This window comes from Gossypium arboreum, chromosome 8 (genome assembly GCF_025698485.1).
Source record: "Gossypium arboreum isolate Shixiya-1 chromosome 8, ASM2569848v2, whole genome shotgun sequence".
Lineage (NCBI taxonomy): Eukaryota > Viridiplantae > Streptophyta > Magnoliopsida > Malvales > Malvaceae > Gossypium > Gossypium arboreum.
This window is the reverse complement of record NC_069077.1, coordinates 5313412-5327504: the sequence shown is the minus strand read 5'-3', so window position 1 is coordinate 5327504 and position 14093 is coordinate 5313412. Positions and strand designations below refer to the sequence as shown.

Genomic DNA, 14093 nt, shown 5'->3' with positions numbered 1-14093 from the left:
GTGAGTTTACTATATTTTTAAATGAGTTGAAATGTCACGTATCAAATAAAATTACTATATAAATGACGGTTTCATATTTTTAAATTTTAAATTGTGGCATATGTCGTAAATATAATAAATCCTTTTTGAATATATATTTTAAATAATCCAAAACCCTGTATACGTGGAATTTAATTGATTTATATATAAAAAATATAATAAAGGAACATAAGTCGAAGCAAGCTTTTGATGGTGGGGGCATCGGATGGGATGTACTTTAGCTATTTCCTAATTAATTTCCACAAGTCTTTATTTAATGATTTTCTCATATATAATTACTTAATTGTTTTTTTTTTTTTTAGCTTTGAGTGCATTCGCTATCATATCGTCCTTTGATTTAATTGGAAAGACAATTTCATCATTCAAAGTACACATCAAATAGACCTCATGCTTTTATAATTTGTTTCTACTTAATTTCTTTCCAAAATTCCCCCTGTAAGATAGATTTTCAATACCACCCCACCACCAAAATATAATAATATTATATATATATATGTTACCCTAAAATTCAATTCAATCCAACTAAAACTTTACTTTGGCTTTAATTATCACCATTGTTCATGAAAATTAACCCAATGCATTAAAAACGCCATTTTATAAAATATATATGTTCAATGTATTTATTTTTGTAAAAATTCAAGAAAATTGTTATACTTTAGTAATTGTCAACCTGAATCATAGAAAATATTTAGGCCTCTGACCTACGACCCGGACGGATTTTGTTGCAAGACGAGTTTGTAGGTACAGTTTGTAAGGAGAGCTTGCGGATACAGTTCGCTGAGGGGGTCTGCAGGAACAACTTGTAAGTTAGGGTCGCAGATCTAGTTCGTAGGAATCTAGAGAAGGCCACGGTTTCAATTTGCATACGTCTAAGGGACTCGCAGAGAGGACCTTGTGCCCTGCACGCCACCAAGACACGTGTCTAGCAAGTACTAAACTCGCTTAGGGTATCAACCCCAAGAGTAGAAAGGACAGCAAGTGCCGTAGACACGTGTCCAACAGACCTGGAGCTCACAGAATGTCAGTACAAAGAGCAAGGAATGTCAATAACAGACGCAATAGAGCCAAGACAAAGTAGGCGGTCCCTGTTATAAGCTGTAATAGTACTAGTGACAACATATATAAATACCCTGACATTCTCATCCGAGCAAAATATTACTCAACAAAAACCAATACATTAATTTTATTTTTCTTAAAATGCACTTAAAATATTAATAAGTTAGAGTGCAGCCAAACTAAACTTTACATATGGGATAAATTTTTTTTAAAAATATAATAAAATATCAAACCAACAGGTGAAGTATATGACCGGATTTTATTTTATTTTTATTTTTAATTTATCGCACTAACTTCTTTTAATCACTTAATTAAATATGGAAATACATAAAAAAAATGCAATCATAATGATTATTTAATGATGTTTGGTCTTTGAAAAAGCCATGTGTACGGCACAGCATTATAGGCAAATTAATACCCAAAAACAAAATGGTATACTAAAATTAAAAAAAATATATATATATATATATATATATATATCTTTAAAAAATTCACAAAAGAAGAATTTTATAATTATGTGTTATTTTTATACATTTTAAAATACATAAAATTTAAATTTTATGTTTATCACCTTAATTTATGCCATTGAATATTGATTAATATATTTATTTTTATTTTTAATAAAACCTTTTAGATTTGGCCAACAAAAGTGAACTGATTAAAATAATAAGATGACATACTTTGCTTATCTGTTCATGAAATACTATTATTTAATTTAGCGTAAGAATTTTTTTTTGTTTCATCTCAATTATACAAAAATATTTGGATGTTTCAATAATTGGGATTTCAGAATATAATTAATTAATTAATCATATTCCAAGCACATTATTGTCTATGGACATGCTTAAATGCTCCCTTTAATTATAGGAGATAAATGATTTATGAATAATATTAAAATATTAAAAAATGCATATATGTAGCATTTGAAAACTTTTTTATATAAATATGAAAAAAATAAAAGTGAAATTTCTTTTTTTTTTTAATTTTAATTTTAAGGGTAAACTATAAAAATAGTCATTTTTATTTGTTTTAGATTATAGTTTAGTCACTTATGTTTGAAATGTTACGTTTTAGTCACTTATGTATTGTTCTGTTACGAAGTGGTCACTCTACCGTTAAGCTTCGTTACTTCCTTAACGGTAGTCCTACGTGACAGTTCAAATGGGTTTTAAATGCCAACTTAAATGTCTTACGTGACAATTCAAATTAAATTTATTTAAGTAAAAACCTATTTTCATCTTAGTAACTTGATATCTAAGTTGACATTTAAAATATATTTTGACTGCCACGTAGGACTACCGTTAGGGAGGTAACGGAGTTTAATAGTAGAATGATCACTTCGTAACACAACGATAACGTAAGTGACTTAAACGTAGCATTTCAAACATAAGTAACTAAAATGTAATCAAGCAAATAAAATGACAATTTTATAGTTTACCCTAATTTTAAATGTATAGTTTAAAAATTGGAAATTATTTAATCGTTGTGAATTTTGTGCCTTAAATTAGCTAATTTTAAGTATTTAAACTTTAAAGCCTTGTTAAAGCAATTAATTAAAATTTAAGTTATGTTAACACTAATTTTTATTAAATTTATTGATATGAAATTTGAAAAAATTCAATTGATAATAATATAATTAAAAATGACGTCTTATTAAATTTAAATTTAATAAAATAATTTTAATAATGTTATCTGAAAAATAGATATATTAATTTTTTAAAATAAAAATATAAAAATAAATTTTAAATTTTAAAAAATATAGAAATTTATGACATATTTTAATGGTTCATAATTTATAATTCAATAAATGAATTTTTTATATTAAAAATTCATAAAACAACTAACTTGTTTAAATAGTAAGAAAAAAAGGGAACATAGGAAGCTAAACAAATCTTATAAAGGTTTGACAATAATAGCAAAAGCAAAACAAATAAAAAAAAAAAAAAAGGTTGAGTTCAGTTGTAAAAGTCTTACAAAAAAAAAAGAAAAGAAAAAAAAAAGAGAAAGTGTTTGCTTGTAATAATAATTATAGATTTGTTGTTTGCATGTAATTACATGGACAAAACATGCTTATGCTTTCTTTGTTATCTTCTCCATAGATGAAAAGAGCTTAAAAAAACCATAACCAATCAAAACAAAATCGAAGGGAAGTGTGTACTGCTTTCAAACTATGGGTTCTTTTTCTGAACCATCCTCATCTTCTTTCTCTCGGTTTCTCAGCTTTTCTTTTAAGGATCACACCATCACATTCCGGCTGCTTACCTCAACTTCACGGCAAACCATTTACTGTTAAAAGGTCACCATCTTTACTTTTAAAGGGTTGGTCTTGCTGAGTTTTTTCTGGAATAGCCTGTTTGGTTTCTGAGAAAGTTTTTTAGGTTTTCTGTTTTAGTTTGATTTGTAGATATTAAACTAAATTGAGCTGCCTTGTTTCAAAAAGTGTGAATTTCTTTTCTTCTTTGAAGATCAAATTTTGATTCATTTTAATGGTACTTTTTATAGTAACCTGAGATTAATCTTTAGTTTTTTTGAGGTCTTATGTTCAGAAACATGTTTAAAATTGGAAAATCTGTTATATATTTTTCTTTACTTTTCATCTAATAAAAGAAACTGAGTAACTTTGCACATTAAATTTTGTTTTTTTCTTAAAATATCTATCTATCTATCTATATATATATATATATATTATATTTCAGGCAGTTTCTTTGTATTCTGGAAAACAGGCCCCTAGTGAACAGAAGAAATTAGCTAAGGAAAACCCAACACTCTATTTCCTTCCATTTTTTTTCCTTTTACTATAAAGGGAAATTCTAGATTTTCGTCTTTTTTACTTTTCAAGTTGCTACTTGCCATTTCTTTCAACTTCTCTTTTTCCTGTTATCCTTTTCTCAGTAACCAAACAGACCCCTTGATGGGGTTTGTTTGGTAGCCAGCTAAGTCTAAAAATGTTGAGAGCTTTTTTATCCATTTACTAGCTAGTACATGTTTACCTCCTTCTCTAGATGGAGAGGCTAATGGTAGTGGAATTCCATGTCATAATGAATATTCTCTGTAATACCCTTTCAGATTCACAGGTTCCCGTATTTGCTGATATGTATATATTATATTGTTAGATTCCTATCTTTCTGAGTCAGATCATGTCTTTTCTTGGTTAACAGTATCACTCAAATTCAATATGCTTTGACTAAGCATTTGTACAAACAAATATATATGTATATGTATACTTAAATGTATGTATATGTGTAGAAGGCTTCCTTGCTTGACAAATTTTATACTGTTTCCTTTACTTATGTGGCTATATTTATTTGTTTTTTCATTAGGCAAAAAACTTTGGATCTATAAGAAGGGAACAAACAAGTTGTGTTTTGATAGTGGGTTTTGGATTATAGAGGCAATGAGGCATTTTTCCTCCATGTTCAATGGGTTGGCGAGGTCGTTTTCGATGCGAAGAGGGAAGAATTCGAGCAATGGTGATGGAAGAGAAGCTGCTGAGACAATGGCAAAAGATGCAAAGAAACATGACATGATTTTGAGGTCTTCTGGTTTTGTAAATGTCGATGGTTCTAACAATTTGGCCTCAGTTTGTTCCAAGAGAGGCAGGAAAGGAGTGAACCAGGATTGTGCTATTGTATGGGAGGTAAGGCCTTTACCATATTTTTTCCATTAGAAGATTTGATCATTTTGTATTTGATAAATGTGGCTTCTGTTTTGAAATAGGGATTTGGATGTCAAGCAGACATGTTGTTTTGTGGGATATTTGATGGTCATGGTCCATGGGGTCATTTCGTAGCGAAAAAGGTTCGAGAATCGATGCCTTCGTCCTTGCTTTGCAATTGGCAAGAGACTCTAGCTCAGACATCGCTCGACCCGGATTTGGAATCTGATAAAAAGCATCAGAGGTTTCATATATGGAAGCATTCTTATCTGAAGACTTGTGCTGCTGTCGATCGCGAGCTCGAACAATATCGAAAGATCGATTCGTTTTACAGTGGAACAACCGCCTTGACAATTGTCAGACAGGTAACTCAAGCTTTTACTTCATATTATGGCACACTACTGATGAATGCTAGTGAGAATAATTCACACTTTTATATTGGGCAGGGAGACATCATATACGTAGCCAATGTTGGCGATTCTCGGGCTGTTTTGGCAACGAATTCCGATGATGGAAACTTGGTTCCCGTTCAGCTTACTGTTGATTTCAAACCAAATTTACCTCGTGAGTAATCTGTAACAACAATCTCTGAAAATGTTAAAAACATAAACAGATACCATCTAGAATTCTTACGTTTTTCCGGTTGATTTGTGTTTGAAGAGGAGAGTGAGCGGATAATTCAGTGCCAAGGTCGCGTTTTCTGCATGCACGATGAACCAGGGGTACACAGAGTTTGGCTGCCTAATGAAGAGTCACCAGGACTAGCAATGTCTAGAGCTTTTGGTGATTACTGCATTAAGGACTACGGTCTTATTTCGGTTCCTGAAGTCACACAGAGACATATAACCAACAAAGACCAATTCGTTGTGCTCGCCACCGATGGGGTACGCATGCATTCCAAGGTTTCAATGCAACTTAAAATGTCAAACAACACTAACAATTGCAGATAACTTGTTAACTACCTGCAGGTATGGGATGTAGTTTCCAATCAGGAAGCAATTCAAATAGTATCTTCGACACCAGACAAGGCGAAGGCAGCGAAGCGTTTAGTCGAGTTCGCGGCCTGTGCTTGGAAGAAGAAAAGGAAAGGCATTGCAGTGGATGATATTTCCGCTATCTGCCTCTTCTTCCACTCATCTCACCATGAAGTTAGTCTTGTAACAACTTCAAAATAGTACGTACTTAAATAAGCAAAAGATTGCTGCTCTTAAAGTTTATTACAACTATATAATATATTTAGTTAGGCAGAAAGTATTCGTTTCATGCTCATACATTGCTATCATCCAAAATTTTTCCATGAAAATGGGCCAATTCCTGGTTGTCAATTTGTCACCATATGTAAACATAGTTAAGTAAAGCCCACATGGGCCACATTCTCAAACAACATTGATTAACATAGAATTCAGCTTAGCTTAAAGGTGGGTGTGTGGAAAAGTGAAAAATGAAAATAAATAAATTTTGAGTGTGTGGTATAGAGGAAAAGTAAGAAAAGAAAAAAATAATAAGAGAATTATTTTTCATCTTAATGCATAAAAATCAATCATTGGGGAAACATATTTTTAGAAGTTTTATTTTATGAAAAAATATATAATTTTAAACTAACATTCATCTCTCTTATCATCCTAATTTGAAATGATTAATTTTATGCATTAATATGAAAAATCATCATCTTTTCTATTTTCTTTCCTCCCACTTTTTCTTCCATACTAAATACACTTTATTTTTTTTTCATGCTTTTTACACTCTCTTCTTTTATCCTTCCACTTTTTTACTCAAATTAAGCACTTTAAAGAATAGAAAAGGAAAAAACTAACTAACAAAAAAGAAACAAAGTAACTTTGATGGGTAACATGAGGCATTTTGGAGTGTCTCTTTTTTTTATTCTCTTTTTTTTCGGTATTGGATAAGTTAAGTGCACGTTATAAATATAATCAAAATTTCATGTTTAAAATTATATCCGAATAAAAAGAAAACACATTCAAATAACAAAACTTTATATATATATATATATATATATATATTCCTATTAATTTAATTTTCTAATAAAAATATTTGTAGATTGTTGTAAATTTGTTGGATGTGTTTTTTAAATTTTTCGTACAAATTAACTAACAATTAGAAACAAAGAGGTGGACAACAAAATTCGGTTACATAGTTCAAAGACTCCTTAATATCTGTATGGCTTTATCCAAAGAGTGATACACTATAAATCAATAAATATAAGGCGCGATTTAAATTCAATTCATTTAGCAAAGTTTCCATCACTCTCCCACTAAAATTTTCCTAATAAAACTTAAATTTAAAATGAACAACAGGAACAACATATTTATAAATATGCATTAAGTGTAAGATCTCGTCTAAATCTAAAACAAACTCTCCATTAAATAAATGTTTAAAAGGCATGCTAAAGTATAATAAATCTAAATCTCCAATTCTTCAAAAATATATATGTCTCTAATAATGAATAAATTGACAAAGATTTTTTCAATATAAATATTATTATAGATCAAATATCCTAAATAAAAGAACTTTCGATCACATTAAATGGGTTGCTAAGAATCTCTTTGTTTTTTTTAATATATCTATCGGAGTGGGCTCAGTAACCAATCCTCTGCGTTCTGTAGGCCCTATAAGTGGGTAGATGCTAGCTATAAGTTTTAAAGTTGCTACATACATAGGGCGGTGATTGAACCTTCGACCGCTGGTTAAGGTAGGAAAAACTCTTATCATCTCACCTAACTCCCGTGATTAAAATAGGTCAATCAAATATAGCAAATTCTAATGCCCTCCCTATGCATGTTGAGTTGCAATTGATATTATATCTCATTCTTATATTTAATTTTAAGATAGATACTCTCATTGCTTGGAAAATATCAAGAATTTTTTAGTAAATGATTAACCCAAATCTATTTCGTATTATACATATTGTTTTAAATTTTTTGAAAAACATTTTTATTACTTTTAATTTAATATATTTTAATTTTATATTTATTAAAAATGTATATATAGATAACTTAATATATTTTAATATTTACATTATATAATCATATATTACTATAAATTAAATTTTATGCACTATAATATACATAAAAACATATAAAATATATTATAAATTAAAAATGAATCTGAGTTAGACTCAAACCTTTAATAGCTGAGTTTGAACCTAATTTATATTTTAAATAGGATTAATTTTTTTCCTTAATTTTTGAACAAACCTTCGAATTAAGAGAAATATAAAAGTCATAACAAGTCTTGCGAGCATCGTCTTCCTCTTCTGACCCAAGCCCAAAGCTAATTGTTGAAGGTAGACTAATAGGCCGCAAATTAGAAGACCCAACATTTTCTTTTTTGCTCAAATATTTATATTATTCTCTTTTATCGAAGGTTTAATGCTTGCTGAGCAAAAAACCTGAAACCTAAGGAAAAATCATAAAAGAAAAAAATGCACCCATTGTCTTCAATTCGACAGCTTCGCCATTCTTCTACTTCAGTATTGCTTCAACGCTTTAGCATCTTCAATTGGGTGTTTCGAGCTTCTTCCAACCGCCCTGCTTTTCTCGGTAAGTTTTCCAACAGCTCTGCTTTTCTCGTTAAGTTTTTCCCTTCGCTTCCAAATTTGAGTGTGTTAAGTTCTGGATTTATTATCCAATCCTAGAAATAATATAATTTGATGAATGTTAGAAACTAAACTTCGCAAACTTTGGAATTCTCATTGTGTACTTTTTGCAAACATTTGGTGGGCAGAACATAAAGCAGCAAATAGAAATTTTTTTAATCATTATAGTTACCGTATTCAATTTCTTGGATCTAAATATAGATTTGGAAACGAAGTTGAATTTTCACCTGGGTTGATTTTACTTCAAAGGAATACAAATTCTTGTAAACATAGGGTCATTTTAGGGTTGTGAATTTTCAGTGAAATAATTTGTGTATTAGTCAACAGAATTGATCAAAATTGTTATAGATTTAAGGGCATAGGTTTGAGCCATATATCCCCTAGAAATTTTTTTCATTTTTCATTTGGGGCTGTGAATGAAGTATAAGCTGACAGGCCTTTTTTACTTTGAACATTCATTGGATATATATAACCATAAGAATAAGTTGAGCAACTCTGAGTAAACAAACTTGAGATGAACTGGTCTGAATGTTGTGTGTACAGTAAGTGCGAAATTAGGGCTAAAGTGGTATATAGGTACTTGGTTTGCAATCAGTGAAGGACTCCATAGTTGAAAATATTTGTTAGTAGTCTTTTCCGACTGGTATAACTGATTTTAGTTTACAGGAGGTTTAAAGAGTTTCAGTGCTGGTGCACATTCTTCTGAGAATGTTGGAACTCCGGAGAAGAATTTTGATCAACAGACAATGAAGGATAATGTCTCTGCTACACGTGCTTCAACTTTCCAGAAATTTTTTGGTCCTTTAGGTGCACAATCTACTGGTCAAACAGATTTCAGGTCAGGCGGGAATTACAGGTCTATGGATGTTTTGAGGGAAGCAATAGATGCAGATAGAATGGCAAACTTTAGGGGTTCTCAATTTCGGCAAGACCATATCGAGCAAAACGAACATTTTGCACACATAAAGATCATGCGCAACAATACCTTTGTCACCGTGACGGATTCCGATGGAAATAAAAAATGTGGAGCCTCGGCTGGAATGTCAGGACTTTTAGGAGGCACGAAAGTATCTAAGTATGCTACTGAAGCAGTGGCAGAATATGCTGGGCGCAAGGCAAGGAAAATGGGGATTAAATCGGTTGTGGTGAGAGTGAAAGGCTTTACCCATTTTAAGAAGAAAAAACAAGCAATTCTTAGCTTTCGCGAGGGCTTTAAGAATCCTATTGTCTTCATTGAGGACGTCACTCGTCATCCACATAATGGATGCCGGCTTCCAAAGAAGAGACGAATCTAACTTCCTTGCCTTCTCTATCTAGACGGCTTGATAGAGGCCGTGACGGCATGTTGGTTGAGGTGTTGCCATGGTATGCTGTTATATCAACTCAAACGTATTCATGTTTTTCTATTATCAGTTACTTTAAATTATCCATAAATTTACTGGTTTGTCTGATACACTGTTTGCTTGCCATCTGATTTTGATGAGTTAGTTGTTGGGATTATATCTCTTACAAAATTGTTAATGCTTCATATGCAGAAGAGTTCATGTTCTTTATCTGTCTTGTTTATGATTTTGATTTGTTGAACCATTGCCAGGTCTTTAAAGAACAAATTGGGCCTCTGATCTTTTTTCTTTTCCTTTACTTTTTCAAATTGCCATGTAAAGTAGAAGATTGAATGAAGGATAAAAAAGTAATTTTATTGAAAAACATTTTTAAAAAAATTAAAAGCTAGAAATTTTGATTTTTTTTGTTTTTTTGGCTTGATCTAAAATTTCAATTTAAAATTAAGGTCTAATTTGAAAAACTATTTAGTTACGAATTAGACAAATATGAAAATGATTAAACTCAATAAAAGATTGAATTAATGAGATTTATTTAAATTAAATTACGTTACATTCATGATATGGTTGAAAAATAATAAAATTTATATAAATATTAATAAAGCATATGTTGGACCGTGTGTTTATTTTAATTGATTTTTTATAATTTTATAGGAAATTACTTTCAAGTTGACTCTTAATATCATCTCATTAGAGATTTTAAATAATAGGATAGATATAATAAAATATAATTATATTTTTAAAATGCATAATAATAAATTGAATAATTAATATTTATATTTTTATCAATTTGACTTTTATTTTCTTTTAGTTAAATTGGGTTTAATTTTTAAAAAGTCAAATTTGACTATCAATTTTTAAAAAATTAATTTTTAATAAATATATTTATTAAAATGTTAAAATTTTAAACATGATAACTCTAATAGTTTATATGTACTTTATTTTATTTTTATATATTCTTTAAAAATTTGAGTTTATTTATTTGAATATTTTTATAAATTTTAAATTATTTTTAATGTGGTGTAATAAAATAAATAGTATCATATTAACCTAAAATACGCATAAACTGTTATTAAATTATTATGCCGACATCGTTAAAATTTTAATGTTTTAATTAAAATTTCTCTTAAGAAAACAAAAGTTAAAAGAGATTTTCACTAAATTTATTCTTTCAGAATTCAACCTTTCGTTATCTAATATTGGGTAAAAATGTAATTAAAACGAAAAACCAATCGGCCAGTTTAAAATTGAACCCGAACCCTAACCCTAATCCATAACCCTCATCGTCCCCTTTAAAAGCTATCTCTGCTCGTCCTCTATCGCCTCGCCTCTTTCATCTACGATACTTCAATATTTCTCTCTCTAATTTTCGCCCCCATTTTCCCTTCTACTTTCTTTAAAATAGACATTCATTTTTTGATCTCTTGCCTTCCGTTTCTCCTTTATTTTTATTTTTTTCGCTTAGAAGTTTGCCGATGATGATAAATGTATTATCCCAGCTCATTATGAGACCTTTTTGTAGGGTCTGGGAATTGAATCTTAATCCAACATTTATCTGAGTCTAAACAAACCTTCTTCAGATTTTTTAAAATTCCTTTTGTTGAAGTGTTAAATCTTTAATTATTTATGCTTTATTTGTTTTACTCATTCTAAAATTTCCAAGTTTTTTTTAAAATTTTAATTTAGAACGCATATATATATATTTAATTCAATTTCTTTTCTGGTCTTTTCTTGTGATTGTTAAAAGTTCCCAATGATGTTTGAAATGAAACCATGCTCATGCTGATTGTTCAGTGATTAAAAATAATTTATTTGATTTATTTTGAGGGAACTTTTTTTCTTAAATGTTTATATTTTTCCTATTTACGAGAACCGATTTCTGGTTAACTTGTAAAGTTGTAATTTGCCAAAAAAAGAGGCTAATATCAATATTATTGTGTCATCAGTACGCTTACACTGGGCAAAAAAAAATTGTTTTTGGGGATTTTTTTGGTCTTGGTCTTGGTTTTTGGATTGGGTTTTAGGTTGTTTTGGTTTATATATATATTTTTTTCAAACTTGGTTGGGCCTTAAATGTTTAGTATTATCATCATTTTATTTAATTTTTCAAAATATAAATTAATATAAATTAAATGAAGATTATGATTTAAATTCAAATTAAATTGAATAGATGTATACCATGTTTGAAATTATCTATAATCATTTTTTAATTTTTAAATAAGAAAATAATGTGATACAATATATTCTTGACACCTTTTTTTTTTTTTTAATCTTAATCGAGCTAGATTCAATCTGCTTCACATTTGTGAACGTTAAAATGTGGATCAAATTTATGGTTTGATAGATGGGGGAAAACGAACGAAGAATGATAAACAAGAAGTATAGGGTTGTGAGAGAAACATCAAGAAGAAACTGAATGATCTAAGGGGTTGAGATGTTCATTTGACGTTCCCAACGGTGAAAACCTTTGAATGAATGGTGAAGAACATCATACAGGAAAATGAGACCGATCTGACGGTAGATGACGACGGATTGGGTTTCTTTTTATTTCATTTTTCTTTTTTTAAAATTTTCGAAAGTTTTGACCGCAGTTGGAGGAAATCTAATTCATGAAACGTGAGTGGAAAGACAAGGAGCGTCACTTTAGGGATAAGGAGGGACAAGAAAAGAGAAAAAAAGAATAAAACATTATTTAATTATATCAAATTTTAAAAGTAAATTATAAAAATAGTTATTTTTTTCTCTCATGTTTCATTTTAATTATTTATATTTGAAATGTTATATTTTAATTATTTATATTATTATTTTATTATGAACCGTTACTCTATTGTTAAGTTCGATAAATTTTAAATGTCAATTTTGATGTTTTATGTGTTACTTTAAAATCAAATTTCATCCTAACAATTAGATAGATTAACATGTAAGATTACCGTTAGAGAGGTAACAGTAGAGCGACTATTTCGTAATAAAACGATAATGTAAGTGACTAAAACGTAACATTTTAAATATAAATTATTAAAATATAATTTTATACTTTATTTTTATTTAATATTTAGATGAAAATAAATTCTGGAAAAATGAAAATAATTAAAAATATTTTAAATTATATATAATATTTTTTAAAAATAAAATTTTGGTTTAAAACATTCCATCTTTTGGACATGAGGAATTGAAGCCAATAAATATGTTTGATTGACACGTGGTCATTTTCTTCAAGCACACATCATCATTTGGTAGCAGCTGCTTCACATGGACAACAAGGGATGGCTTTCACCACCAATCTAATCATTATGTCCACGCAATATATTGAATAATATGTTTATATCAATTACGTATCCTAATTTTTATTAATAATCACATTTCAAATTTTGATATTAATATCTCCTTCAATTTATAACATAAAATTTGATTTTAATTGGACAAAAATAAATTTTAAAGTTTATATAAATGCTTATTTTTAACATGAACATAAATTTAAAAGTTGAAGTTAATTTTTGTATAAAGTAAATATTTAATTAGATAAACATAAACTTAAAATTTTATAAATATTTAAAATTTTACAATATTTAATATAACTTACAACTAATTAGCATAAATAAAAATTATATTTATCATCGAATTAATCATTATAAGTAATTAATTAAATAATTAAATCAACTCACAACTAACTTACAACTATATAAATATTTAAGTTAATATTTTTAATTTTATATCTAAAATAAATAATTAAATAATTAAATAAAAATTTTAAAAATAGTTTGTCTATTTAATTTAAATTATTTTTATATGGACGCTTTTTACTATTGTTAATACAATTGCATTATGAACTAAGGAAACAATATTTCATCCTTAAAAGCTATAAGAAATGGACTAATTTTCTTAAAAGCCCCTCTGTGTTAAGTTTTAGTTTATTCGGTCTTCCTTTTTTTCTAATTAACGTTAATGGCCATTCAAATGTTACAACCTAAAAAGATATCCAATTTAATAATAGTTTTTAAAATTTAGCTTCTTATTTATTGTAATTTATTTTTGTGTTTTTTCCACCATTTTCCTTTAATACCCTTAATATTTTATGAGAAGTTGGAAACAATTGTATATATACGTATATGTATTATTTAAAAACCACACTGAGTCTTAGCTCGATTAGTATAGGTATTGTTACAAAATCATAATGAAATATTAGATTTTATAAAATTTCATAATTCTAAAATATAAAATATAATAAATGTTTAAAATTTTCTTTAAAAATGTTAAATGTTATACAAAATATTAAAAGGTAAACAAATACTACTAAAATTTTGTTAAATTTTCTTAATCATAATTAAAGCATAAATTATATTTAAAAATTTATATATATAATCGATGGAGAGCGTAGTGGAGACCCAGG

At 28.5% G+C, this 14093-nt stretch overlaps 2 protein-coding genes and 2 non-coding genes across 6 annotated transcripts; all 4 read left to right on the top strand.

The window, feature by feature from the left end:
- The first annotated feature begins 2976 nt into the window (after positions 1-2976).
- Positions 2977-6001, top strand: LOC108468105 (probable protein phosphatase 2C 34). 3 transcript variants are annotated; one of them, XM_017768963.2, is made up of 6 exons: positions 2977-3391; positions 4416-4732; positions 4813-5115; positions 5197-5314; positions 5411-5634; positions 5719-6001. In XM_017768963.2, the coding sequence occupies exons 2-6, from the start codon at positions 4490-4492 to the stop codon at positions 5923-5925; spliced, it is 1095 nt and encodes a 364-aa protein (XP_017624452.1). In that variant the 5' UTR covers positions 2977-3391; positions 4416-4489; the 3' UTR covers positions 5926-6001. The 3 variants fall into 3 exon arrangements, with proteins under 3 accessions (XP_017624452.1, XP_052887492.1, XP_017624453.1); XM_053031532.1 differs by lacking the exon at positions 2977-3391 and adding an exon at positions 3421-3584; XM_017768964.2 differs by lacking the exon at positions 2977-3391 and adding an exon at positions 3706-4169.
- A 2107-nt stretch (positions 6002-8108) lies between these two features.
- LOC108467727 (probable ribosomal protein S11, mitochondrial) lies at positions 8109-9976 on the top strand. Its single transcript, XM_017768479.2, has 2 exons — positions 8109-8310; positions 9033-9976. Exons 1-2 carry the CDS (start codon positions 8193-8195, stop codon positions 9659-9661), a joined length of 747 nt encoding a protein of 248 aa, XP_017623968.1. The 5' UTR covers positions 8109-8192; the 3' UTR covers positions 9662-9976.
- Positions 9977-11173: 1197 nt separating this feature from the next.
- Positions 11174-11273, top strand: LOC128279880 (small nucleolar RNA snoR69Y). The gene has a single exon (XR_008270072.1). It is a non-coding gene; the product is annotated as a small nucleolar RNA snoR69Y (small nucleolar RNA).
- A 179-nt stretch (positions 11274-11452) lies between these two features.
- Positions 11453-11539, top strand: LOC128279883 (small nucleolar RNA snoR53Y). The gene has a single exon (XR_008270075.1). It is a non-coding gene; the product is annotated as a small nucleolar RNA snoR53Y (small nucleolar RNA).
- Positions 11540-14093: the final 2554 nt, after the last annotated feature.